This window comes from Meleagris gallopavo, chromosome 13, assembly GCF_905368555.1.
Source record: "Meleagris gallopavo chromosome 13, MGAL_WU_HG_1.1, whole genome shotgun sequence".
NCBI lineage: Eukaryota > Metazoa > Chordata > Aves > Galliformes > Phasianidae > Meleagris > Meleagris gallopavo.
In genome coordinates, this window is record NC_139416.1 from 833,006 (window position 1) to 860,936 (window position 27,931).

The following is a 27,931-nucleotide window of genomic DNA, read 5'->3' on the forward strand; positions in this document are numbered from 1 at the left end:
ATTGCTTTCCTCACCTGTAACCCGCTTCCTCTGACGGTGGATGGGCTGAGAGAGGGGAGGGTTGCGTGCTCAGGCTGGAATTGGGGCTGGGGGCTGCTCCTTGCCCCACAGCCCCCCTGCAGAGCTGGGATGCTCTGGAGCTGGCACCAAGCGGTGCCCTGGGAAAGCTGTGTGGCAAAAGGGGTTGGAATGGCAGCATCGACACAGGGGCCACAGACACCTCCCTATCCCGCTTTTCCAAAGTGCTTCCCGTGGGTGGTTCCTCCTTCCAGCACCCCGAACATGCAAGGAGAGGATGGAGGGGCACTGTGTGCCTCTGTACCATCCTCCGTCAGCTGGAGCAGCTTTCCTGTGACGGTGGTTCCACGTTGCACAATGCAGCTTCCGCTGTTGGGAAAGCACCCTATAAACCCCCACGTCCCTGGTTCCTTTCCAGTCTGCAGAGACGGCCGAGGAGGAGGCGAGCAGAACTGGTAAGCTGTGCTCTTTGATTTCATTTAGCAAAGGTTCCTTGGGGGGAGAGGAGATGACACGAAGAGGTTGGGGCTGCCTGAATGTAGGAAAACTTATTATCTGGGTGGTAATGCTGGGGAGCACAGCTGGGGGGTGCTACTGGGAGATCACAGATCCTGCTTTGGCTGCTTCTGCTTTAATTCACGTAAAACAAGCCAAAGTGCCCCAGGAGTTGGACCCATCAATCCTCCCATCTTGGGACATTGTGTGATTGTTCGTGTGACGGTACCACTGCTACCAATGTCTTTGTTCACACGTGTCCACTCCGATCTACACATGGCAGAGCGGCCATGGGAGAGGTGAGGGCTGTGGGGTGTTGTGTGCCATATTAAGGCTGTTCCTTAACAGCTAAGGTGCGGAAGATCCATACTGTATCTGTGAGCATTGCCCAAGGGTCACCTCCAGCAGACGCCGCTGTCCCACATCCCCATCTGCCAAACCCTTTGATGAAAGCATGGACATCATAGAGAAGGTCTTCTCCATCGCCCATGCCATCCACAGCCAGTTTGAGCACGTCAGGTGCTGCAAGCACCAGTGCCAGCGCCTCGTGGAGCGCATCCACATCCTGCTGGAGCCTGTGCGGGTCCTGCAGGCTCAGCCATCTTGGCAGATCTCCCACCACGAAGAGCAAATGCTGACCAAGCTGCTCCAGGCGCTGGGGGAAGCCCAGAAGCTGGTGATGAAATACAGCCAGACCAGCTGGATCCAAAAGTTCCTGAGTGCCCGCAGCAGCGGAGAGGAGTTTGTTTGGGTGAACAGGAGCCTGGAGGACATCGCCCAAGGGCTCTCGCTGCTGCTACAAGCAGAGCAGAAGCAGGCGTTGCTGGAGGCCTTCCAGGCAAAGATCTGTCGCAGGCAAGATGCTGAGGATCTGAGGGATGACAAGGCTTTCCTGGACCAGGTTATTGCAAGTAAGTGTGTATTTAGCTTCCCTTCCCCAAGACCGGAGGTTGGCTGGGAGCTGGCAGCCCGCCCCAGCCCAGCTTTGGCCTGATGGCAATGGCTGGGGAAAGCCAAAGGGACCAGAAAAACTGACAGTGCCAGTGCTGCACGTTCACCCAGCCCATCTCTGCGCCTATCTGTCTTACCCCAGGTACCAAAGAGCCTGAAGATGAGGCCTGGGAGATCCAAATGGGCAGTCAGTGCATGGAGAGCAAGGTAGACTGGATGCAAGGCGAGCTGAACAAAATCGTGCATGTGATGGACAGTAAGTTGGCTTCACGAAAAGATCTGCCCTCTGTGTCCCTTTTCGAAAGGATAAACACTTTGTAAAGTGCTTTGCTAAGCCAGAGAATCACTGGCTTTCCCCCAGCCCTGCCTGATCTGTGCCTCGTTCCTCCCGGTGCGCCGTGAGCAGGCTTGAAGAAGGTCAATGTTGGTAAAAGGGAAGCCATCACTGAGATCGAGCGGGACCAGCTCACCTTCCGCAGGCACTTGCAGGACACTGAGCGCTACGACCTCTATGAGGGAGAGTATCTCAAGTACCCAGTCGCCATCAAAACCTTCAAGAGGCCGCTGACCACTGACACAGTGTGAGTCATCCTGAGCTGGAGCAGCGCAGGGCAGTGAGGCTGGGAGAATGGCACAACATATCTTGCCCTGGGGACCTTTCAGTATCTAAAGGGGCTGGAAGAAAGGAGGCGGCAGATTCTTTAGTGGGGTTTGTTGTGATAGGACAAGGGGAAATGGTTCAAACCAAAAGGGGAGGTTTGGACTAGAGATAAGGAAGAAGTTCTTCGCACTCAGGGTGGTGAGGCGGTGGCACAGGCTGCACACAGAGCTGGTGCTGCCCCATCCCTGCAGACAGCCAAGGTCAGGGAACGGGGCTGTGAGCACTGCTGGAGCTGTGGGTGTCCCTGCTCAGCGCAGGGAGTGCGAGCAGATGGCCTTTAGGGTCCCTTCCCACTCAAACCATCCTAGGACTCCACTACCTCACTGTGCTGTCCATTTCTGCAGGAAGGTGAGAGACATCTTCGAGAAGGAGATTCAGACCCTGAAGAAGTTTGAGTCTCCAAACATTCTGCGCATGTACGGGATTTGCATTGAGGAGAAAGGTACGGGGTGTGGCATTTAGGGCTTCCTCTTGCTTCCCTGCCTTCCCTGGTGCTAGCTGGTGGCAGACAGCTTGAGGTGACACAAAGGGGGCTGCTTGAGGGGCTGCTTCCCCCATCTCTGCTGAGGCTCCTGCAGGGACGAGGCAGGTCTCTACTGTAAAGCACTAAAGCGTTATATCAGATCCCAAAAAATCAGAGACATCCAGCCAGTTCTACCCAGCAGAACCAGTACTGGCTTACCATGGTTCATGCAGACCCTGGGAACTCTCCCGACATGAGCTGGTCTATGGCTGTCCCGGGGCCAGCTGCACCCTCAGCATGCATTTTTCTGCATCAGATGGAATCCCCTGCTTCTCCATCGTCATGGAGTACTGCAAGCACGGCACGCTGCGGGAGGTGCTGACCAAGCAACAGCATCTCTCCTGGGAAGTCCGCATTCGGATGGCCCTGGGAGCTGCCAGGGGCCTCTACAGGTGAGTTCCAAATTGGTGGCAGGCCGCCTGGGGGGACACCTGCACCCATTGCTGTACCCCAAGGCAGAGGTTGGCCCAACATGGCACACATTGCTCTTGTTTCTGGCTGGCTGCAGGTTGCACCAGACGGAGGAGAAGTCCCGACTGCACGGCTGCATCTGCAGCAGCAAGTTCCTGGTGGCTGGGGATTACTGTGTGAAGGTAAGGACCATGCTGGAGAAGCTCTAGAGGTAGGAGCGGGGAGGTGGTGAGGTTGCATTTAGCTGCTAACCATGCATGTTAGAAAAGGAAGAGGAAATGTGGCCACAAAAGTTGAGCTGAGAACCGGTGACCAACTTTACATTTCTAACACCTCTCCCTTTCTCAATCTAACTTTGGCAAACAGCTGTCAGGATTTGAGCTGTGTGAAACAGAGTCTTCCATCAAGAGAAAAGTCAATACGAAGAACTTGAACCAAGTCTGTATGTTGGCTTACATTGCCCCCGAGAACCTGATGGATGTCTATTATCCCTACAAGAGGTCCTGTGAGATATACAGGTATGTCTGCCCCACAAGCCCTCCTGGGTGTGATGTCAGTGGGCAAATGTCGAGCTGTCAGGCTGTGGATGGAGGCCAGATTTAATCAGACATTATTATCAGGTGTAGCCCCCAGCCCTCTCCATTAGAAAGGAGGATGATATGGTGGGATGAATGCTGAGAAACTCTTGCTTATCTTTTTCCAGCTTCGGGATCGTGCTGTGGGAGATTGCAACCTCCAAAATCCCATTTGAAGGTGAGTCAGAAGTTGTCCATGGCCCTGTGTAAAAGGACTGGAGCATCCCATAGCACTTGGGTCTCAGTGCTTGGGTCTGTATGACGTCTTCACGGTTTCTGCACATGGTTAAACCACAAGAATGCAAGAAACATTGTCTCTATTCATTGTTTCTATGTGTTGAAGCGTTAAGACATCCTGTTTCGATGGGGCCCAGTGGTGTCACGGCAAAGATGGGGGGAGTTCATTGCAGACACAGTTTGGGTGCCCCCTCTGCCAGCTTCTCCATGGAGGAGGCTGGAGGATGGCTTTGGTGACCCTCCATGCCTCCTGATGTTCTTGTTTCACTTAGGCTGCTCTCTCCAGGAGATCAGAGACAAAATCTGTGACCACCAGTACCAGGAGCCAGTGGGAGAAGATTGTCCTGAAGAGCTGGAGAAAGTCATCAACCAGTGTCGGGCCTTTGATCCGTTCCAGCGCCCGTCTGCTGAGCGTGAGTGTCCTGGACATGTGCGCCATGGGTCCCTCAGTCAGCCATCTTAGTGCTCAATCTGCCCCTTGTTTTCCATCGGATTTTGCCCAGTTTTGTCTTTTGGGATCACCCCTTGTCCTGCTGACACCACCTCCTAAGAGCAGGTTTCCTTCTGTAGTCCTTTCTGCTTACTGTCTCCTCATACACCCTGTTCACACAACAGCATTTATCCACACCACACACAGCCAGGCCCGCTCATTTGGCACGGCACGAGAGCAATTTATTGCAAACTCGGGTAAATGGGGAAGGTTCTCCATCCTTGGGGTCGGCGCAGGCCTGGTCGGGTAAACCACAAGTTCTCAGGCACCAGAAGCACTCAGTTTGTGCTAACGCTGGCCTCATGTTCCACAGAGATCGTGGACTTGTTGGCTGACCTGGAGAAAAGGAGGAGCCAGGGCAGCTAGCTGCGGAGAGCCCGAGCAGGCCGCCCCGACCGACCTCCCTGCCTAGCATCCCTGCGACTGCAACCACCGAAGTGTCAATATATGTTTATTTATTAAATAAGACTGGAAAATCTCTGAGTGCTGGCTGGTTTGTGTTCTTCGAGAACCGCGGGTGGGGCTCAGGGCCGCGGTGCCCCCGCTGTCATGGCAACACCCCCTCCCCCCGCCTCGATTTGAATCCCCTCCCGCTCCCGCTTATTTCGTCCCGGTGGCGCCTCCACCAATCAAAACGCACTTCCTGTCCTTTGCCTCGCCCCTTCCGTCCGTCGAGGATCTTACCGCCCAATCAGCCGGGCAGCTCTACCTCGACCGACCAATCAGAGCACGCCTCACTGCTCTCGCCCCTCCTCCTCCACAGTCCGTTCACTGAGACAGACTGACAGAGCGTTCAACCAATGAAAATCCTCACAGCTTTCGGTTCACCCAATAGAAGCGGCGGCAGGAGGAGCGTCGGGCCAATAGGGCTGAGGGGGTGGGGCGGCGCGCAGCTCGAGCGGCGCGGGCGGGCGGACGGCAGGCAGCCGGGGGGCCGCCGTAAGGTGGGCCGAGCCGGGGCCGGTCGGTTCTCTTTTCTCTCTTCCTTTGAGTGGCTCGGCAGAGCTGAGCCTGCGGGGCTGTGGGGAGGCGTGAGGGGAGGCCGGGGGGGTGGCGGGCCCGAGGCAGCGGGTGGAGCGCGGGACGGTGCCCGGGGCTGGGCCGTGACGGGAGGGCCCTGGTCGGCACAGCACCGGATCCCGTGGGGAGAAAACCCTCAGCGGACCCCAAACACGGCTCCGTTTCCGCGGCGCGCTGCTGGTTTTGCCACGTACCGATGATTTATTTGGGTTCCGTTGGTCCTCCTGTCTCGAAGGTGCGGCAGACGGATGGAGGAGCAGAGCCGCGCTCTCGGAGACCCGACCGTCCGCCAGGGGAAGCTGCTGCTCCAGCGGCGGTGCTGCCCCGAGCCCTCTGACCTGCGCCTGAGGAGCTTCTGCATGGCCGCCTTCCACTCATAGGCACGGGCGGCTCTGGCGGGGAGGCACTGACCTTCCTGGAAGGCACCAAAGTGTCACGGTGAAAATGCCAAGTTTAATGTCTTTCCTAAGAAACATTTCGGGTTAGCTAACGCTGTGCAGTGTTTTAAGGCTTCCACTGTGAGGAAAATAAGGGTTTGCACGTGGTAGTCTTAACACAAATCTGAGTGCCATGGTAGGGAAGCAGGACTGCTGTAACTGTATCTGTGCCTGGTCAGATGAGAGATGGGGCTTGGTCTCCTTTCTGCCCTAATTTAGGCTGAAATACTGGTTATCAGGGAAAACCTCCCAAGGAGCAGTGATGCAGTGGCACAGCTGCCCAGTGAGGGGGGAGAACCACTGTCCTTGGAGGTGTCGCAGTGCCATAGGGACGTGGCACTGAGGGATGGCAGTGGGCATGGTGGGCGACTTGGGGGTCTGAGAGGTCTGTTCCAACTTTAGTGATTCTAATGGTAATTAGAGTAGTGTTCTAAACTGATTAATAAGAGTTAAAAGATTTATCAAAATATGTTAGCATAACCACCTCTTGTAGTTCTTGTATGTGTTCTCTAGTTATTCTTTCTACTGAAAGCACTGTTCTCTGTTTGCACTGTATCTGTCTCGAGAAGTTTTGTTGTGCACTTTGGGCTCTTAAGTAATGCAAAAGGTCTGCTATCCCCAAGGCCTTTCAGATTTGCGATTGCCAGAACGTGTGGGAGGCAAATGACCATAGGGAGACTGCAGAACTTAATCTACTCTCTCCTCCCCAAAATAATTTGCTTTTATTTGTTCAGTTCTTGAAATAATTTGAGCTTTTCTATGTGCCTGCTGCAAAAGATTGGATGCTCTGCAGAGCACACTTCTGGCTGTGTTTCTGCAGTGGTTTTGCCATGGAAGATCTCTAAGATGCCTTCAAACTCTTTCCTCTGAGATCCTAATGCATTTACTGGGAAGTAATAGTATAAGAAATCCTGAACTTTCTATGCTCATCTGAAGGTTTACTCAACAGGATTTGCAGTGTGCCTTTGGTGCTAACTGCTGCTAAGCTAAAGGCTTCAGATGAAGGACTCAGGAAGGTGCTGCTGGCTATGCCAGCTCACATACGTGGATCTACTTGAGACAGTCTATCTGCTGTATGTCAAAGGCAAAATGACAACTAGTCTCTTTAGTCTGAGTTCTGAAGGCTTTTGTGGTCACTGAGTGCTGCAGCCAGTTCTTGCTGCCATCAGGCTGCTGCAAGTAGGGTGCAGGCTTGTGAATGCTCATAGCTTTCTTCTTCTTCTGACAGAAATGGCTCAGGAAGAGATGGAAGTTGATCTCCAGCCAGTGGTGAGCTACTCCCTGGAGAACCAGGGGATGATGCTTCCTGCAGAGCCCGCTGCTCACACATCGCTGTCCTCCCAGGCTCCGGCGCCGAGCAGCAGAGGAGGCAGCATTATCGTTCTTTCCGACGATGAAGTCGTTACCCTATCGACTGCTGATGCCCCAAGGGAAGCAGCTGCCGATCCTGACCAGCAGGCGAATCCTCCGTCAGCTCTCATCGGGCTGCTGAGGCTGCAGGGGGCGTTTGAGCAGCACCAGCTGCTGCCTGGGCCGCAGATTACGCAGCGCCCGCGGGTACGAAGGGGTGCTCGCAGGCAGCCGAGAGTCAGTGGTTCCCAGAGGACAGTCAGTGCCAGGTAAAGCAGGACTGAAGCTGTGTCTGAGCTGTGCCCTTACCGGCTCTGACACTGGTTTAAAACTGCCTCGCTTCCTGGCTTGTAGAGCCCGGCTCGGTCCAGGTGTGTGACTGTGGCCAGATTCTGAGCACCTCACAAACCTTTTAAGCTCTAATGGCTCTCTGATTTCATCTGGTGATGTCTTTTGCTTTTTAAATGAACACGCCCTTCTCAGTTCTTCTGTTGGCAGTGTTGTTGTTGGCTTGAGCACTATTACACTTTCCAGTGTGCAGAGCTGCTCCTACCATTCTTCTCTTCTGCCAGATTCCTGCTGGTGCTTCCTGCAGCGGAGCTGATTCTCAGCGGTCCCAGGCAGCATTTAGCTCAGTGGAGCTTGTACTCTCTTCTGTGTTTCACCTTTGATTTGAGGGCTGCCTAATTAGGTGACAATTGCTGCAGAAACTGTTGTAAAAAATGCAAACTGACATTGTTTTTTTTTTTTTTCTGTAGATTTTTGTCATCTCCAAGCAAAGCAAAATTCTATGTTCAGGGCTTTTAGTGATGAGTTTAAAAGGTGATGAGTAGGCACGCTCCCCAACTAGAAAGAAATCCTTATTTCTGGTTTGTTTGGTTTCTGTCTCTTCTTTGTAGCTTTTGCAAATGCCAAGGGTGAAGTTATAATTAACTGGAGTGCTGCCTTGAAATTCAGTGAGACCAAGATCTCCTCTTCTCCTTGCTGATTAAACATTGCTGTACTGTTTGCCCGTGGATTGTTTGTGAAGGTCACTGTAGTTCTCTGGGCTAGAAGCAACCTAGCAAAAACTGCTTTGAACGTGAAGGATAATTGAGATGATAGTTGGGTTGATGTGGGAAGAGGGAGGATGTTGCTTTCCAGGGATAAAGCTCCTGTAGACAGGAAAGGGGGAAGGTGGACAGACTAAGCACTGCAGTCAGTGGAATGAGGCTCTGATACAAGCCTCATGTATCTAAATTAGATATCTAACAACTAATATTCTCTGGAGGGATGGGAACCAGGTCTGTGTCGTGATTGTAGTTACAGTGTAGGAGTTCCACAGGCTGTCAGTGTGCAGTACTGAAGTCTTTGCTTATTTTCTCTCCAACCCCACCAGTGCCCTTCACCAAAATAAAGCCACGCGTAGTGATGACGTTTTCTTGAGCAGGCAATGTGAAGCTGTGTGCGTGAAGCTGTGTCAAGATGTCGCTGTGTGATTATTGCTGACTGTCCATAAAGCAAGCAATTGTATGATATTGCCTTTTTACCAGACCAGATCTGTCTTAATAAATTTGATACTTTCCTATCTGCCACTGGAGCCTGTGAGTGAGCCGGGGCAGCATACCAAGTCTTCAGTTTACCTGAAAGAACTGTGACCTTTATTTCTTCCTTCTCTGGATGCAGGGCGGCATTGGACAGTTACTTTCAGATCAGCAGGACACAGGAGCCAGCTACAATAGCAGGTTCACATCTGGAGCCCTCGCATACTGTGAGGAGCAGCCAGGAGCACACATCACAGGTCACAGAATTGCAATTGAGTGACACCGACAGCAGCACTTCTGAGGAGGAGGAAGAGGTGGAGACTGCAGCACCTCTGCCTCCAGCAGCCCAGCAGACGCCTGCAGCAGCTAGCTCAGGTTTGTGCTTCATTTGCGCTGTATGGATATTAAATTTCAGAAACTTATTGTGCTGCTTCAAAACTCAGCAGGGAAATACTCTAGAGCTTCGCAACAGCCGGTGCTAAGAGATCATTGTGCCCACAGCTGATGGGAGCAGGTTGCTACCACAAGGCTTTCTGGCAAGAGGTTCCTAAGAGCTGTAACAGCAGTGAGCGATTGTCACTGTCATCTTAAATATAATCTTTCTGCTATTTGCAGGTTGCTGCTTATAAATAATCCTGGAAGTGTTCAAAACAACTTGAAGTTTTTTGAGGTTATTACTTAGAACATTTCCTCTGTTACCTGCTGCTGAGGAGGATTATTGAAGACATCAGGTCACATCTCTGTTTGGAGGCCAGCAATGCTTTCACTTTTCAGAGAAGGGTCAGATTCAGGATATTTTACTTGAAACCAAAGTAGAAAGAAAAAAGTAATTTTCTTTCCTGTAACTTCTTGTGACGCTTAGCTTAGGAGATAAAGGTACAACAGCTTGGTCTTTTTCTTTTCTCAGCTTTTTCTTCCTCGATTCAAACTCGGGTTCATAGGCTGTCTGCACTTCAGTGACTTGGTTTCTGGTGAACCTATTTTATGTAAGAGTGACAAATAGTGAATTTGGTGTTCAAAGGTTATTGATGACTAACGAATATAAGAAACATATATTTCTCATTTCTCAGTTTCTTAGAGATTCCAGTCTCTACGGAGCATCCTTATGCTTCAGTCTGTTTTTGTTTTGTTTTTCATTAGCCAGCCTTTCTTGATGGTTTTTTGGAGTACATCTAAGAGGCCTCTGAGCAGATTAACTCCACTTGCATTTAGCTAGTCTTACATGTGACAGGCGCTCAAGCTGTTAAGTGCTGCCTAATATTGTGTGAACATATGCTCTCTGTTGGGTTTTCTGGAATCCCCTTGTCTTTTCTTGCTTATGTAAGCTGCTGATTCCTGTTCATCTCAGAGCTTTAGGGACTGAAAATATTATTAACACAAGGCAGTGTTAGGTGATACCTCTCCACTGCATTGAGCATATCTGCCTCAGATACTAATTGTGGCTACTAACTCTCTTGTTTTGTCAGGAGGATGAAGGAGATAGTGCTTTCTGCTCCTTTTTAGTATGCCAGGGATGGTAATCCAAACATAGCTCTGCTGTGTGCCCATGCTTCAGCAGAAGGGCTAACAAGCACACCACAAAAACATATGGCCCAGCAGAACCAATAGTTCAGATAACTGTGAGCTGGAAAACTGCTTAAGTCAGGGTGAGTGGACAGACAGCATATGGTAAGTGCCTCCTTGGCACATGAAATATTCATACTTAGATCCCTTGGCAAAATAACTTCTCCGTGATGGTATCTGTCTTTCTCTGAGCACAGTGGTGCAGGTCTGTAACCTTACTTCAGCCTAACTGTAGATCTGTATGCAGCTGTATTTGTTCCTAGCAAGTCAGAAAAGCCATTGTTATCAGGGCTTTTCTGTCTTCTAAAGCTCTCCTTTGTCACCAAATGTGCTGAAATTCTGCATCTTTCTATAAAAGATAACAGAAAGTTCTTCAGTACAGCTGTTGAACAGAAGGGTTTACACATCAACTGCCTGACCTGTACCCAGGAGGCTGATCTGAAGCTCTGTGTGTAACCTGTGCCATTTCACACTGCTTGCATTGATGCTGTGATCGTTCTGGATCAAGTCAAGCAGAACCCCTCTTCCCCCATAGGTATCAGTTTGTTTAAGCAATGCTTTCTTTAGTTTCCAGTCAGGATCAAGCAGAGCTGCCTCAAACTCTGCCTCAAGTTCCTGCGGAACGTGGAAATCGTGAGGATGAAGAATTTGAAGCCCAGCAAAAGCAGGTGAGGTAACCTAAATGCTTTTGGAGACAGATTACGTATGGTAAAAACCACATTTGCCTACAGAGAGTTTGTTTTTTAAATCTTAGAGAACTCCACTGAAGAAACAGGAGGCACCAATTCCTGCTGCAGCACTGGAGGAGGAGGAGGAGGGGGACACCTGTGCCATCTGTTTTGAGCCGTGGACCAATGCTGGGGAGCACCGTCTGTCAGCCCTGCGCTGCGGGCACCTCTTTGGTTACACTTGCATTGACAGGTGGCTGAAGGGGCAGGCAGGGAAGTGTCCCCAGGTAAAGTGGGCATTTCTGTGCTCTGGGAAGGACTTGCTGTTGAGTGACTTGTGCTGCAGGCACGGCCACCGTAACTATTACAGTTACTTGCTCTACAAAGAAACCACCTATGCCTGCTGTCAGAAGTAACAAAAATCACAATTATTTTGATGCATCCGGCGCAGGCACGGCTAGCAGTGCTTCAAGGGAAAGATTCTGACATGGATTTTCTCCCCTGAAGTAGAGTGCTTGTGACTAGCAGGCTCAGAAGCCTGCTAGTTTGAACTCAACCTGTAATTGATTTCAGAGCACCGCTCTGTTCCTGGAGTGTGGGAATGGCAGACAGATTCCTAGATGCAATTAAGCGTAAAGAATGCACTATTGGACTAGAAATCTGAGAACCATTTGCAGTAGGTTTAACTGCTATTTTTGGACTGCATCTGCTTTTGCAACCTAAAGATCAGGCAGTTCAGGTAGGTTTCAGAAAGTGAACTGAGAAACAAGCCACATCCCTTAGTGTGCAGTTGCAATTGGTAGATCTGCTTCTTAAGGTGCTTCTTTCTGCTTTTGTTTCCATGCTTTTTTTTTGTTTCCGTACTGGTGTCATTTTGATTAGGTCTGTGTTGACAAAAATAGGTCAGTGAGTACCATGTAGATGGAAGTTCAGTTCTCCTGCTTTCCAAGACAGTGTCTGGAAGCTCAGCATTTCTTTGGCTTTCTCATTTTGAGAGCTTCCATGCTCTTGCTTGACTGTGCAAGATTCCCTCCTTGCTCAAGAAGCTTCCTGTTGAGGTGTGCTGTGATTAAGCCCGGAGACCCACTGTTAGCACAGCAAAGGCCCAGGCCTAACTTTGCCCATCTCTGACAATTGTGTGTAATCTTTTTGTCTGCTACATGCCCAGGCAAAACTCAGAGCAAAGAAGGTCTCGTTGGTACTTTGCTTTCTTCTTGAACCTTAACAATCTGTTAGGGGTACTTTTTCCTGATTTAATGTTTTTTGTTTGTTTGTTTTTAATGTGATTACTGAAAATTCCCTGTGAGAAGTCTCTGTTCTGGAGACAGCCTTGCAGCTACATCATCTTCCCTCATTTTCATTCGCCGTCCCTTGCAGGCTGAGTTCTCTAAGTGAATAGCACCAAGTTGCTGTGCGTGCTGCTCTGTATACTAAGTGGCTTGAGTAGTGCAGTTACTGTGAAATTGCAGCATTCCAGATCCTGTTGGTGACAGCTGTTGGCTGCCAGGAAAGCTGCCTTCACCACTCACTGCTCTGCAAAGCAGTTTTCTGAAGTGTGGGGGAAGTTGTCTGGTCTGAAACTGTCGCCCTTGGTTTCTTCACGCTGCTAAATAATAGAGAAGTCTGCAGTTGAAACACACGTAGCAATTTAGCTCACTGTTGAGTTTACTTATCTCAGAGCTCACTGCCTCTGTTCTGATCAGCCAAGTATGTTTGCAGAACAGGAAGATTTCAGTTACTGTAATTTCTTACAGGTCCCAACTCAGGGAGGTGTTGTCCTTTCTTTCTGAAGTACAAACTGGTCGTAGCAAGGCGCACAAAGCGGTTGAAGCACTGACTCTCCTTGTATCACAAAATCAATGGAATGCAGTGTTTGATATGTTACAGGAATGCTTGTGTGGATTTGGGCCTGCAGGGTTTGATGAAAGGAATATGCAATATAAACCAAAGTTGGGAGTAGGCTTGGGTGCCCGGGTTCTGCTCTTAAAGTAGCCAGTCTTGGTGCTTTCCAGGGTTGGGCTGCCATACTGCTTTGGGTCATTTCTTCTCCTTTCTGTGAATTTTTGACCATGCTGTGTTTCTGATGCTTTAGCAAAATAAATTTAGTGGGAAGCAGGCAGCTGGATTCTACTGAACCTTCAATAGCGCAAGGTGTGACGTACACTGCAGACCTCCAGCAGAACTGCAGTGCTTGTAGGATGGGGTGTCTTGCAAACATGCTGTGACATTAAGTGGCAGTGCCTCCCTTCAGAACTCCTGAGGAATATCCAGAATAGCAATTTGTAGGGGTGCATAGCCTGGTTAGTGGCATTCTTGTAGATGAACTGATGGTTTCTTTTTTCTTTCAGTGCAATAAGAAAGCAAAACGTTCTGACATCGTGGTCCTGTATGCCCGGACTCTGAAGGCACTGGATACCAGTGAGCAGGAACGTGTGAAGAGGTACGGAGTGTCCCTGCAGCCTCGCTGGTTGCATGTCAAGGAAAGCAGCAGCCTGGCTTTTACTTTGTGCTTTAATTTGCTGTATTGCCTAATCCATTTTGTGCATGGCCTTGGGGGTTATCATGAGCGTGGCTGTTGTAGATCTTGCTGTGTTATCTGTGCCTTACTTGGAAGGAGAAGTTTCTTTGGAAATAGGAACACTGAGTTTGTACTTCATGGCACTCGGGTTGCAAAAGGTACCTTGTGCTGGGTCCTGAAATGTCATTGCAGGAGGACGTGTAGGGTTGTTGCCAAAAGCTGTATGTTGCTAATTCATCATTAGATGAGAAAAGGAAGGCATAATTAGAAATGCAAGGAGGGTGAATAAGTGACCTTTTCTGTCATCTTTTCTGCATGCATTAAACAGAGTAATCTCTCCTATGAATCACTTTCTATCTTGCTTTGTCAAACTCTTCATGTAGCTTTACTTACAAAGGTCAGCAAGCATTACAATGACTCTATTCCCCCTTCCAACTTCAGTGTAGGCTTTCTTCCTTTGAAAAAAGGAATAGTGGAAAATGGGCACGAATTTCTTTTTGCTAAGATGCTGTCACATATACTATTTTGAAATTGCAAGGCTGCAGACTTCTGAGCTCCCTTGAATCTTGTAGTGAATAGAATTTAATTGGATCTGCTGTAACATGCTCCTGAGCATAATGCTGGTCTTTTAACACTTTTTCAGCAGACACCTCCCCATGCTAGTAATTATTAATCAGAGATGTTTGAGGAATAACTGTCACGAGGGGAAGATATCTCTTCTGTCCAGATCGCTGCTGCCCGATGGTGTTTGAACTGCACCTTTAGGAAGGTCACAGTTGCATTTGCTGGATAGCTACAGCAAAACAAAGCACTGTAAAACTTGTTTTCAAATGCTTAGAAAGCATTTGGGTGCTTAAATCTTGTTGTTCCTTAGGTAGAGGTGATTGACTAACTGCTGCATGTGTCTTAGGATCCTGCAGCAGCTCTTCCCATCTGCCATCCATCTGTCTCCTGCCTGCCGTTGGTTGGGAGGCAGACAGCAATGACTGCCCCTCTCACTCACTGGCAGTGGCTGCTTTGTGGCACGTAGCCACGAGTAGGGGACAAATGTGGACCCTGATACATCAATATTGTTTGCACATAGCCTTGTGTTGGGTATGAGCTTATGGTTTTGTCCCTTGCATTCAGAAGAGCTGCCCTTTTGATTCTGGGTGCTTGTGTCTGCGATGGTTCAATACAGAGCTTCATCTATTTCTTATGCAACCAAGGAATAACACAGTGAAGCTACAGGGAAATGACAGAACTCTTTGCTTGATAAATGTGCAAGGCTAGGTCTGTGTATTTTAAAGGTGCTTAGGCAAGCCAGATCTCCTGCATGTGAACTGCTGAAATAACCAGAGTACTGCAGTTTTTGGAACACAGGATGCAGTGTCAACGTAGACCCAAATGCAGATAATTTTAAGGAGTAATGGTGTTTCTTCCCCTCTCCCCTTCAACTACTCCTTCATATGTAAAGTACTTATGAAAGCAAAACTTAAACATGTTTTCAAAACAGCTGCTACTAATTTTTTACGTGCACTTTTAGGCTCAAGATGAGGTAGAAAGTACTTTAATTTTAATACAGACCTGTTATGGCCATTCTTTTTCCAAATGAGTGTGCTTGGACTCCAGAGGGTGAGGAGAAAGGCTCTTATCCTTGTGGAACAGCAATCGAATCATTCGGTACAATTAAGGTGAACGTTCTGGATGACTCTGGCACCCGGTTTTGTCTGAATTTACCTGAGTGGGACCTGTGTTGGAACAAAGTTCAGGGAGAGCAGTCAGCAGGGAAGCATCCCAGAAATACCTACCCCTGAAGTTTGCTTTTTTTCTGTCTCTCTCATCCAGCTCTTTAGAAAAGGAGCAGAAGTTGCGGAGGCAGGCAGAGCTGGAATCTGCACAGAGCCGGCTCCAGCTGCAGGTTCTGACAGATGAATGCAGCAAACTCCGTAAGCAAGTTCAGGTGAGTCTGACTCTCCTGGTGCACAGAGGACTCCCTTTCTCCCCAGCCTGACTTTTGCTTCCTTACAGGACAGAAGGCAGGCTTCCACATCTGGTAGGATTTAGTAAACTCAAGTTGGTCAATGATTCTCAGTATCCCAGCTAGTGTAGTTATGCACGCTACTTGGTGCTGACTTCATTTTTTGCTTCGAAGACTTGAAGTCACAAGTGCAGTGTAACACTAGGTGCTCTCGGCTGCTGATGTTGCAGCTTGCTCCTCAGCTCTTGTGGCTGCTAGCAAGGTCTGGTAATGCAGTAACAAATTTGTCCTACCTGTCTTTTTTTTTTTTTTAACTACACCAAAATAATTGAAAATCCGTGGTATAATGGAAACTTTTTGATAAGTAGTTGAAAAGGAAAGCATGCTTGTGGCCATTCACAAAAATAAAAACCAACAAAGCAAACCCCTACATGTATTGCAAAGGTCAATCAAGATTTGAGCTAAGCACTTCCTGCACTGTGAGCCTGTCACTGGGATCAGCTGAGTTTCTACAGCTGCTGAGAAGCACCTCTGTCCCCTCAGAATACACTGAAAAGAAACGACTGGTTTCTAAACAACAACTTTCTTCCTGGCTCGTGCAACGTGTAGTATTTTGTAACCTGCCACAGCTGCTTTTGCAGAATTTCTGTGAAGCTGTGGACCTTGCTGGAAGTTCCTGCAAGTTACCTCACGTGCTGCATCAGCACTGGATTTCACAACCGGTTTGCTACGTTTTTGTTGCATGAAGTAGGTCATAACTTGCCTAACCTCTCACTCTCTGGTAACTTGCTCAGCTTTAAGCTTTTCTCTATTTTCGGATTTTTCAGAGCCTTGGCTATTTATGTCTGTACATTAAGCAACATCCTTTTTTGCAAAGTTTTTTCAAGTGATGCAACACATCACTAAATACCTGCATAAGGCTGTATTCTCATCAGGGTGTGTGAGAAAACTGGTCTGCTATAAAGTTTGGCTTAAGAATGACAGGAATAAGATAAAACTGCAGGTCCACAACATCTTCCTGCAGTTCTTTAGGTATTAGATGATAGAGTATCCAGCCTAACTGAATTGAAGTCGCACGTTATAAAGATTAAGTACCCCGTGTCCTTAGGCTCCATTTCAGTGTTTATACTGCATTCATCACTGTCCTGCATCACTTGATGTGAATGCTGGAAGCAATTTCAAGGTACTTGTCTATACTGTGAATTAACTGGAAGTAAAAAACAATTTGCTGGGGAGCTGTATATCAGCGGGAAGCATAGCTTAAGCTGCTGAACTGTTGGATTACATTCTGAGCCTGTGCATAACTAACCTCTTATATTATGGGAGGTCATCTAGTAAAGCTTACATAGAGCCATTTAAATAGGAAGGGACCCCCGGAAGCTTCCAGCCTAAACCTAGCTGGGTAATTTCAGCATTGGATTGAGTTGCTTGGGGCATCAGTTTATCAGCTGATGGAAGCAGACTGCAAAACCTCTCTGGACAATGCACTGTTTGACTGTTCTCACTGAGAACTGAACTTCTTGCGTCTGACGTTTGCTGCCCTTGTTCTTTCAGTGAGTGTATGGTTGACCGTACAAGAAAATGTGTTTAATTGGTGCATGAAGTTGGAAGTCACCACAGAAAACATTGCTGTGGGATTACAAATGTGTGAAATACCCATACGTTCAGAGGGACTTTCAAAGTGGAAAAGTCCAGCTGCAAAGACTTCATTGGAAGAGTTGTGCTCACTGGTTGCACACAAACTTTGATATCTTAAGTCTTAGAGACAACATAAGCCATCAGTTCCCCCAAAGCCCTTGTGTGAGCCCTTCTTTGTTGTTAGTGTGCGTGAGAACTGTGCATTGTCATATTGCTTATGACCCTTTTGTGTGCTTTTCTTACACAAAAATGAGCTTGCTTCAGCTTTCCAATGGAAGTGTGTATTAAAAATGCTGTTTCCAGGCTCCTTGGCTCAGGTTCGATGCCTCTAGTGCTGCACTGCAGTTATAGGATCATGCATTTATCTCCATGAAATGCAAATCTTAGGCCGTGTAGAGCAAGATAGCAGGCATGGCTTCTCTAAGAGGTCTGTGGGAGCACAGCCAAAGAATGGCTGTCATCTGATAACTGCTTTTGTTTTTAAAGGTTTGTATCAGCTATTACAACCCTTAACCTAATACTTGGAAGAAAACTGGCTTGAATTTCTCGTAGCTGGCTGTTTTCTTTTCCTATTCATCGTCCTCTCCTATTTCAGCTTTTCATGCATATTCCTCTAGAAGATTTTTGCTGCATAACCTCTTCTGGAACAGGTTGCCCACTGAGGCTGTGGATGCCCTTTCCCTGGAAAACACTCAAGGCCAGGCTGGGGCTGTGAGCAACCTGGTCCAGAGGGAGGTGTCCCTGCCTATAGCAGGGGGTTGGAATGAGTTGATCTTAAAGGTCCTTTCCAACCCAACCCATTCGATAATTCCTTCTCCAACTATTCCTTCATCAGAGCAGGAGCCAGGCAGACTGCACAGCACCTCAAGGAAAGCCATCAGCTTATCCTACCACACCTGTCCTTCTTGAGCACAGTTAGTGGGGTTTGCTCTTTTGTTTGTATTTGCCTTGCTAATGTCTCCAGTTCCTGGTTCTGCTGGGTTCATCTTTTGGCTGTAAATGCAGACGTCGCACTGATGGTCTTTGTGTTTTTAATTGCCTGCCTTTCTTTTTAATAAAGACCTTGCATAAAATTGAAATTTTGAGTGCAGGTGGCAAGAAGAGTTTTATAAACTCCCCAGAGCAACCAATATTTTTAATCTTTTCTCATTCTCAGTGGTGGTGGCATCTTTCTGTCTTTCAGAAGTAGGGCTTATTAAATTTTTGATGAAAAGCTGCTTTCTTCTAAGTTACCTGTGTACATACTGACTGCTTACTCCAAGCCTGAAGCTGTAGTTTCTGATTGTCAGCATCCTGACACCCCTTACATCCTCCTCCATCCTCCCCAGATTTTGTCTTGGCTCATCTCGAGTCTTCAGGCTCCATTTTTAGTCTCATGGGGGATGTGGAATGCAGAATTGCTCTGGAAGACACTGGGGCTGCTCTCCTCTTGAGCAGCCCCCAGAAGTAATGGGGCATGGTGACAGCTGTTAATGTAGAGCTTGGTATTTGCTCTTGCCTCTTTGAGAGCTCTTGCCTATGCTTGTACACGAGTTAAGTGATACTGGCTGGCTTGGTATGGAGGCTAGCTTGCAATCTACGATTATATTCATTATATCTCTTATGGCCCTTCATTGTTTAAAAATTACGTGGTATTTGAAGCATAATCCAAGTTGCTCAGAAAACAGAAAGCAAGTAGTAAGTTTCTTAGTATGTATCCTCTCTTTAATATCACTGGGGTATTGCACTGCCTGGTTTTGCCCTTGGACCACAGTGAGTTGTTCTCAGCAAGTGTGGTGACCGCTTACAGGTGATGCAAATATAGCAGTGTCACTCCTCACATCACCACCTCCCCTGGTGCACTCTGTAGGAAGGGGAATTGGGGAATATCTCGTTTGTGGCTGGTACTGTGATGGAAGGTGTCCTTGGCGAGGGCTTTGCTGAGCATCCTTGAGCATCAGTTGAGGTGGAGGGAGGCGTGGATGAAGCAGAAAGGAGCTCTTGAGAGTTGTTGTTCCTGGAATTTGCTGCCCAGGGTTTACAAGAACAGGGCCATCTTCATTAAATAGTGGGTGTTGCAGGAAACAAGTCAGTCTGTGTTGAAACTGGAGGTTTTTGGTGGTTGTTTTTTTTTTTTTTTTTTTTTTTTTGTCCTTTATGGGGTATTCTGGAAATTCTGGAAAATGGTTCTAATTGACTGTCTCTTGTGGCTGAGCTGCTTGTAGTGCTTGGCAGTTCATTCTCCTCTAAACAGCATTGATCTGGTAATAATTGTCATTGGCTTTTCTGTGTTGCCCCAGAGCCATCTCTTCTAATACATACAATAACAGACTGAGTAGATTCGGCCAGAGCCTGCAGAACCTTTGAATGCTTTTGTTGCTCTTGCAGTCAGTGGACTGGGAAATGCAGCGTTTCAGAAACAGCCTGAAGACAGAACAGCCCGTATTCTCTCTCTTTCTCTGAGAATGGGAACACCTGAAGTACATGGATCAGATAGCACAGGGTGCTACATCTCCAGAAGAGCATTAAAACTCTCTGAGCTCTCTTTCCTTTGCAGGAGCTGAAGGCTCTGGTGGCTCAGCACAATGTCAGTGCTTCTAAACAACCTGGCAACTCCCGCACCTGCTTCCCAGGCAGCCTCCCCTCCAGCCAGAGCCAGCGCAGGTACCACTTGGAGAAGGTTTTTGTGGTGTCTCAGGCTGGGAACTGCAGAGTGATGGCGTACTGTGACTCGCTGAGCTGTCTCGTGGTATCGCAGCCTTCTCCACAGTCTACTTTTATTCCTGGTAAATGGGCAAGTTGAGATCTGGGGGTTTGTAGGTGGTATTAATTTACAAAAGGTAAATGTTTGCTTGCTCCCTGTGCCCCCTCTCTCTGGCTTTACCTTTGTATGTGCCATATAAATGGGGAGCACTCACAAGTCTGCCTCTGGTCCATGCTTCTGCTTTGGTGACCTCTGCCCAGAGAGATGACTTGTCTCCCCCCTCGCTTCTGCAATGGGATCCTAGCAGGGATCTCTGGCTCTTCTGCTCAAGTGCCACATCCTCGGGCAGGTAAAAGAGGTCAGCACACGAGGGCAGGCAGAGCTGCTCCTGATGCGTGAGCAAGAAATGTTCCCTGCGTTGCAGGTGGATTGATCCACGTGCTGTCAACTAACTCCTTTTTAAAAGAAAACAAACTTTTGGTATGAATGGCAGGAGCACTGTCTCCCAGTGTGGGAACAGGAGGTCAAGAAGCATGGGCAGTGCTGTTTCTGTCTGGCTGTTATGGCTGGGGCAAGTGAACTGACACCTGGCTTTGTGCCAGCTTCCTGTCCCTGTGAAACAGATGGAGCGTTAGGAGTCTGAGAGCCTTTATTTGCAAAGCACTTTCATGCTTTCTGAATGGTGAAGCTTGTTTTAATCTCCAAACCATTAACCAAATAATGAGCCTTATCTGAGCATAAGAAAATTCCATTCACTCTATTCAACTCGCCTTATTCTTTGGAGCCACGGAGTGAATCTCTGAATGGAGGCTTTGTGGCACGCAGGTGAAGTTCACCTGTAAGCATTTGATGCTGTGACTTGTTCTCTTAAACTGCCATGTAATCCTGCTGTGCTTATTTAGGAGAAACTGACTAAAGAGCAGCAGCTGGTGTAATGAGAACTGTAACACTAACACTGGGTTTGCTCTCACTGGCTTGAATACTTCAGGATTTTACGCTGTTGCTGTTTGAACTTAATAATGATTTGTGTCAGTTCTCACTCAGAACAGCAAATAAATTGGATGCGTTCACCCCACCACAGGTTTTAACGTGGAGATTGTAGACGGGATGTAGAATTGCTAGTTGCAGGTTCCTCAGCAGCTGCCTCGCACACAGCCTGCTCTGCAATAACCTGCCTTATCCTTCTTGTCAGGCTGCGGTGTGAAGATGATGAGCGTGGCCAACCTGAAGAGCAGTCAGTACATCCCCATCCACAGCAAACAGATCCGGGGGCTGGCTTTTGGCAGTCGTGCAGATGGCTTGCTGCTGTCTGCCGCTCTGGACAACACTCTCAAACTCACCAGGTGAGCCTTGCTGGGGGAGGCAGTGTTTCCCAGCCAAGTGGTAAGCTCTGTGCAAGAGTCTGGATTGGATTTTGTAATTGTCTTGTAGCCGCTGCTGTTCTGCGTTTGATTTTCTGTTACTGCAGTGAAATGTGGAGCACGGGAGCTTGTATAGCATAAAGCAGAAACTGAATTTAGGTTGAGCACTTTGTTCCCTGTGCTGATGTGGGCCTCTCTGACTTAAGTCTTGTGGATTGTGGAGTTCATCTGGGATTTGAAGTGTGTGCACAGCATTGGTGAGCGTGTGCTAGAGAAGCACAGGTGCTCTGGAGCTGGCAGTGACTGAAAACAGCAGGCTGGAGACAATTATGCAGAGGGTGAGAGATGTTTCTCCATCCCTGGTGGAATTTTCAGCATATGAGTGTGTGTCTTCTTGCTACTCTGTGCTAAGCTAACTCAAAACTTTGTTGGCCTCGGTCTTACTGAGTTGTAGCTACGTGTCTGTCAGTATGGACTTAGGCAGAATATGTCATGTGATTAAATAATCCCTGTTCTTTCCCACGTGTGAAACAATGAAGAGAACATAATTCTGTAACAAACATGTAAAGAATGCTTGCTTTCCCATTCGTGGTACTGTGTTGAAATCCTTGGTTGACTATTTAGTATCAAAGATGGCCGTTTTGTTTAAGTCAGTGTGCCAGGTTTATAACTGCTGAGGTTGGTGTTCTTGTCATGGCTTTCCTGCAGAGCAGCTTCTCACTGCAGGAGCTGCTTAAACTTGATTTCCACATCTGCCTCTCTCTGCCTGATGAACTGCATCAGAACTTGTGATCCTTCTGCATTTGTATTTGATGCCAGGATGCTGGAGTTCAGTGCTTGCTTCAGCAGCATCTTTGTAGAAAGAAGAGTCGTCCCCCCCTTGGCCACCTTCCCAGTTACTGATTTCCAAGTCATCCTACAAAAAGGAATTATCCAAGATATTAAGTCCCCCGTTCACGTTTACAGGTGTTGAAAATAGCACAAAGGCTTTGTTTTCCCTTGTTTTTAACCACTCTCTATTCTGATACGCATCTCCCTGGTAGTTCTCTCCAGCCAGGTCTCTGTGCTTGTTCCCTGGGAGCAATTACTTCTGTGGACTTCTGCCTTTCTCCAAGTGAACCCATGAGTTATAAAGGGGTTATTTTATTGTGTTCTCTTCTGTCTCACTGGAGTGTACCAAGCCTATAGTGGCAGTGCTATCCTTGGCAAAGGGTGCTTTCTAACATACATTCTGACCTGAGACCCATTTCATCTGTTCTTCTGGGCTGTGCCCCTCCACGTCATTCCCTCTTCAGCCTTCCACAAATTAAAGTTTTAAAGAATTAACACTATAAATGTGCTTTTAACAGTCTTAACCCCATTTATTGTTTCTCTCTTGTATAAACTGGTTTCTTTTGAGGCATAAGTAATGTCCCTTTCACGAAAGAGGGAAATAATGAGATGTAATCTGAAGATGCAAGCCTAGCGATTTTAGGAATAAGCAGTGTTAAGAGATTGCAGTAGAGGGTTTCTCCTGATTTTTTCCAGAAGAGTAACTTAGATTTCTTTCCCATAAGGCAGCTGAGATCCTGCTCTGAGATTTCCATTCCCAGTCTCTGAAAATCAATCTAGAAAAGGAAGCATCACTCTGGAAGAATTATAACCCCCTTCACAAACAATATGAAAGGGTTTATTGCATCTGGATTACGCAGTCGTGTGTAGAGCATGGGAGTGGTAATTCAGGATTCAATCTAAGGAGATTAGCTTTTAAGTCTGTAGAAAGAAACCTGATTTGCTTCCTGTGGGTGCACTACTTTCTTGCCAATAGGTGTTGTGCAAAGGACCAACAGTTTGTTTTTCTCCTGCAGCTTGGCAACAAACACTGTGGTACAGACATACAATACTGGCCGCCCTGTCTGGAGCTGCTGCTGGTGTCTCGATGATACAAACTACATCTATGCTGGGTTGGTCAACGGCTCCATCATGATATATGATCTGAGAGACACCAGCTCCCACGTCCAGGAACTAGTCCCTCAGAAGTCCAGGTATGGCATAAGGGCGTGTCACTTTTTTTCTGCTTTACTGCTGTATGTTAAGCTGAGCATAGCTCCCTCCATAAATGATACATGTACAGTTAGTGTAGGTACTTGGCCAGTGCATCTTGTTAAGGCATACAGCCATCAGAAATGGACCCGGCCATTGTGCAGCAGCAGAACCAGCTGGGTTTTGGAGCTGGGTGTAGTGTTTCCTTTGAAAAGGACAAATTACAAAGAGCTTCAGGACACTGGTGCTTCCATCTCTTCTACTCAGAATCAAATGTTGATTTAAGAGCGTATCTCAGGGGATCTCCTGTAAGCTGTGTGGACTTGGCCAGTTAGGCCGTTCTGGTCTTTGCACTGCCCAAGACAATCACAAGCTTTAATGCTTTAACCCAGATTTAATGCAAGGCAGGCTGAGGTGGGGCCCAGCTACGTCAAGCTGCTGTTTAAACTACCTGAGCATGTTGCTTTTGTCACTTGGCCTGCCCCTTCAGTGAAGGAAAGGACTCACAAGTAAGTACTCTACTGCTGACTGCTGAAGCCTGCTGTCTCTGTTTGGAGTGTTAAAGCTGTGGATTGCACCACATGCTGTATGATGCCTATTTAAAGCATAAGGCAGTAATCTTGCCGAATTTTGTTTATCCACGTCAAACCCACTGGGGTTCCTTCCCTGAAGGGCTGTTTCATAGCCTGCCTTGCGTCCTTTCTTTGTGGGAGCTCTGGAGTGGTGAAGCAGAATGCTGCTTGACTGCAGCTAGCAACACTGACTCTTGCCACTCATTTTCAGGTGTCCCATGGTATCGCTGTCTTATCTGCCTCGAATGGCCTCGGCCTCTTTGCCCTATGGTGGTATACTGGCTGGGACCTTGGAAGGAGCTTGTTTCTGGGAACAGAAGGCTGGGAACTGCTACCGGCCTCATCACCTGCTGCTGGAGCCAGGGGGATGCATTGATATTCAGACAGAGAGCACCACACGGCACTGCCTCGCGACGTACAGGCCCAGTAAGTGACAGTGTGCATCTGTGGTGTGTGTTTTTTGCTGATGCTCTGTCCAGCTATGTTTGTTGGTTCATCAGCAACTTAGGAGCTGAGAACCTACCTGAGGCAAGGTATCTGCCTTGACCACGACATGGGGTGTTTGCACATAGCTAAGAAACAGGCGAGGGTGAAAGGAGGTAGCTGTAAGGTGGCTTTGTTTGTCTCCCTATAGTTATACTTGTCCACAATTAAATTTTTCAAGGGCTACCTCTTTGCTTTTGCCCCACAGGTAAAAGTAACCCATGTGTGCGTTGTGTCCTGATGGAGCTGACCTGCACCCCGCTGACAGAGGCCTCTGAAGATGTGGTCTGCTCTTCTAACCCCGTTCAGACTTTCAGTGCTGGACCCACCTGCAAGCTGCTGACCAAGAATGCCATTTTCCAGAGCCCAGAGGAGGATGGCAGCATCTTCGTGTGCGCTGGCGACGAGGCATCTAATTCTGCCATGGTATCTCCTGTTCTATTCAGTGTGGGGGATTTTATTGCAATTCTTTGGGAGAGAAGCTTTATCAGTCACAGCATCTATGTGCTTCGGTGGGAATTACCTTGTCACAAGCACTACCCTGTGCTTTCCTGTAGTAGATGCTAATGATAGCGTGGGATGTTGGCCAATATCAGCCTGTGCTCTGCATCCACGGAGGGGAATGTAGGCAGCAAGCCCCTGTTGTCTGCCAGAGGAATGTAGTTGGGCTTGTTGCAACTGAGCAGTGTAATGTGATTGCAGTAACTGAGCCCTGGTGGGATAGCTAATGTGCCAAGTGCTGAGGGGTGGACAGGGCAAAGGGAGGAGGGAAGGTGGGTGAAGCTTTGTCCTTCTTGTGGAGAAGCAGCTGAGGTGCAGAGGATGGAGAGCAGTGTGAGAGCTGATGAGTCAGGATCAAAGGAAGGGCTTAAGGGTGACGTGCTGGGAGTCCGTTACCCAAGCAGGCTGTGAAAGCAGACAAAGGCTTCTTGAAGCAGATTGAGGAAAGTCTCCAGACCCTGGTTTTAGGGAGGTGTGAACTTCACTAACACTTAGTGGAAGGGCACAACAATGAGATGCAGGCAACACAGAATGTTTCTGGAGTGTGTCAGGAGCAAGTGCTAAACAGAGGTGTCAGATGAGACGATGTTTCCCTAAGTCTGCTCAGCAAACAAGAAATAATATATGTGAAAATCAGCAGCAGCCTTTGCCACAGTGATTGTGAAACAGCGGAGCTCAAAATCCTGAAGGAAGTAGGGAAGGTTTTTTATTCTGCTTTTCACATTTAGCAGTCGTTTGACTTTTTCAGGGAACTGCGAGGAATAATTTGATGGAGGGGGTTCTTCAGGACAAAGGTGGTTGAGAGTGTCACCCTTCTGGTGCCTCCTCTCTGCATGAGAGCTGTTTGCATCAGCACTCAGTAAAAATAAGCAGATAAATCAGGAGAATGCCTTGAATAAAGGAGAGGCTTGCAATTGACCTTCAGTGCTAAAAGTGTCCCCAGGTGGGATGCAAACCTCTAAGTTTAGGGCTTAGGATCCAGCCGTCTAGACCATAACATCCCAGCTTGTGTACAGGAATGCTAGGCTGTGTCAAAACCCTCACTGAAACCAAGGTAGGTTACAGCTGCTGCGTGCCCCTTGTCTACAGATGTGGGCATTTCCTGAAAGCAGGCAGGTTGGTTGAGCATGATTGACCTGTATTGGGTCTGTGCTGCCAGTGCGAAGGTGTGCCAGAGCCAGGTGTGGGTGGAGCAGCCCTTTGCTTACAGATCTCCCAGGGAGGCTAGAGGCAGCGTTTGCTGCTGTGGGCCGAGTGCTGCAGGGGAGGTCAGTTATTTGGAGAGAAGCTCCATTTTGGATGGGGGAGGAGAACTCTGCAGTCATGTTTTCTGTCCCGCAGCTCTGGGATGCTGGCAGCGGCTCCTTGCTGCAGAAATTGCAGGCTGACCTGCCCGTGCTGGACATCTGCCCCATGGAGGTGAACCAAACCCACCTGCTGGCTACTCTGACGGAGAAGGCAGTGAAGCTGTACAGGTGGCAGTGAGCGTGTCCCCGTGGTGCTCACCATGAGGGCTTCCCAAGTGTGCTGCTGATGGGCCCTACAGCAACAGCACAGTCCCACATGCTGCTTGGTGTCCTGCACATGCTGCTTGCAAGAGGCAGGAGCTGCAGCAGCACCTTTCTGGCAGCAGTCAGGAACTGGGGCACAGAGGTGCCTGGGGTGCTTCCTGTCATCCTCCATCCTCCTTTTTCAGGTCTGTCATTATTTCTCCATTGGTCAATTTTTTACAGTCGAGCTCAGCAAGCTGCCTCAGCACAGCAATAATTCTTGGCCCGTCTCCAGCGTGTGTTGCTGCACTTTTTCCAGTGTGAATATATTAGAGGGATTTGCAACTGTCTTCTACAAATCAACAGAAAAAAGGAACTTGAAGACCTGTGACTCCCACTGTACTCTCACATGGAGTACTGCTATGATTACTGGGTGATGAAAAGATGGCAATGCTGGCACCTCACCGGCGTTGCTGATGCTTGGTGTAAAAGCAGAATCACTATTTCAGAGAACATATCCCCATGTTCTTTTTTTGAAGGCAGAGGGCAAAGGCAGTTAGCAGGTCCTGAGGAGGAGAGACCCCGTGTTGTGGCCATGAAGAGAGCAGGCTTGAAAAATCTGCAGTTTTTTTTCTCTCCCTGTGAGCATATAATTTTTTTTTTGCACTGTGGTTGCCCAACCCTGTCCCCATCTCCCTCTCTCTCCCTCCTTCACCTGCCACCAACATCCAAGCAAACTCGGGCAGTGTGGTTGTGGAAAATGGAAGCTCATATGAAGGTAGGGGGTGTGGGGGATACTTGTACTGCTGGCTGCTGCAGTCTGCGTGTCCTTCCTTGCAGTGCATCAGTACTTCAACAGCCCGTACAGCAGAGGAGAATGCTGGCTCTTCTCCTGTGGGGCATCAGTGGGGCTGCCCATGGGGATCAGCCCTGGCTGGTGCAGCTGATTCTTGGCATCTATACTGTGAATATGCTGCAGGGTATAGGAATGCTCATTTCCACATCAAATCATGGAACAAGACTTTGGTTTCCTTTTGTTTATCAAAAGTAAAGCTGTGAGGATGTTAGAGAAGCCACAAGGCAAGTCCCTGTGTTGGCACCGTGTCCCTGGGCACAGCACTGTGCTAGCAGCATCTGACCTGGGCATGTGGAGCCTGCTACCACTCATGCTGCCAGAACAGTTTTGTTTTCTGGGACGTGCAAGGTAGGATCCTGCTTGAGTCTGGTGAGATCTCTGCTTAACTTTGTAAATTTATGTATATTATTTTATTTTTCTATGCTGTAAAAATAAAGTGTTTATAGTTATCAAATATAGTCGGTGCTGCTGTACCTTAGAAGCACCTCAGCAGTAAATGCTGCTTGTCCTGTGGCTGTGAGTGAGCGGCCCCGTTTGCAGGTAAGCTTTCTCATGTTTTGCACTGGGGTTCAGACTGAAATAATGGCTTTCCATCCTCCCCCCCAAAAATCTTCACATGCACGCAGGAAGAAAGAAATTAAGATTTCCCATCTTCTGATTTTCTAGGTAGCAATTATTTTCTATTGTCTCTCTTATTCCTGCAGGATGGCATTAACAAATTAAATTCTGTTGAAATAAATGAAAGGGAAATTAGCATTTTGATGTTCTATTCAAACCCAGAGTTTGGAAGAATTTTTCAAAGATTTTAGATGCTAAGAACCACACACATTGCTGTCACAGGTTCACAGTAAGCTTTGGCAAAGAGCACCTAAACTGCGTGCAGAAAGCTGCACTGAGGGCTGGGGGAAGGTCAGATGTGTTAATT

At 48.1% G+C, this 27,931-nt stretch overlaps 2 protein-coding genes across 4 annotated transcripts; both read left to right on the forward strand.

The window, feature by feature from the left end:
- The first annotated feature begins 389 nt into the window (after window positions 1-389).
- Window positions 390-4,844, forward strand: MLKL (mixed lineage kinase domain like pseudokinase). The gene is made up of 11 exons (XM_010717908.4): window positions 390-473; window positions 862-1,424; window positions 1,607-1,720; window positions 1,871-2,045; window positions 2,470-2,567; window positions 2,905-3,040; window positions 3,157-3,241; window positions 3,426-3,577; window positions 3,763-3,812; window positions 4,144-4,284; window positions 4,675-4,844. Exons 2-11 carry the CDS (start codon window positions 968-970, stop codon window positions 4,725-4,727), a joined length of 1,461 nt encoding a protein of 486 aa, XP_010716210.1. The 5' UTR covers window positions 390-473; window positions 862-967; the 3' UTR covers window positions 4,728-4,844.
- Window positions 4,845-5,175: 331 nt separating this feature from the next.
- Window positions 5,176-27,460, forward strand: RFWD3 (ring finger and WD repeat domain 3). 3 transcript variants are annotated; one of them, XM_085235072.1, is made up of 15 exons: window positions 5,176-5,305; window positions 5,617-5,819; window positions 7,047-7,087; window positions 7,163-7,437; window positions 8,834-9,066; window positions 10,822-10,922; window positions 11,009-11,209; window positions 13,271-13,362; window positions 15,268-15,382; window positions 19,575-19,803; window positions 20,914-21,064; window positions 22,930-23,106; window positions 23,888-24,102; window positions 24,368-24,585; window positions 26,002-27,460. In XM_085235072.1, the coding sequence occupies exons 3-15, from the start codon at window positions 7,049-7,051 to the stop codon at window positions 26,143-26,145; spliced, it is 2,190 nt and encodes a 729-aa protein (XP_085091198.1). In that variant the 5' UTR covers window positions 5,176-5,305; window positions 5,617-5,819; window positions 7,047-7,048; the 3' UTR covers window positions 26,146-27,460. The 3 variants fall into 3 exon arrangements, with proteins under 3 accessions (XP_085091198.1, XP_085091195.1, XP_085091196.1); XM_085235069.1 differs by having other exon boundaries at window positions 7,047-7,437; XM_085235070.1 differs by having other exon boundaries at window positions 5,235-5,324; window positions 7,047-7,437.
- The last annotated feature ends 471 nt before the right edge of the window (window positions 27,461-27,931 follow it).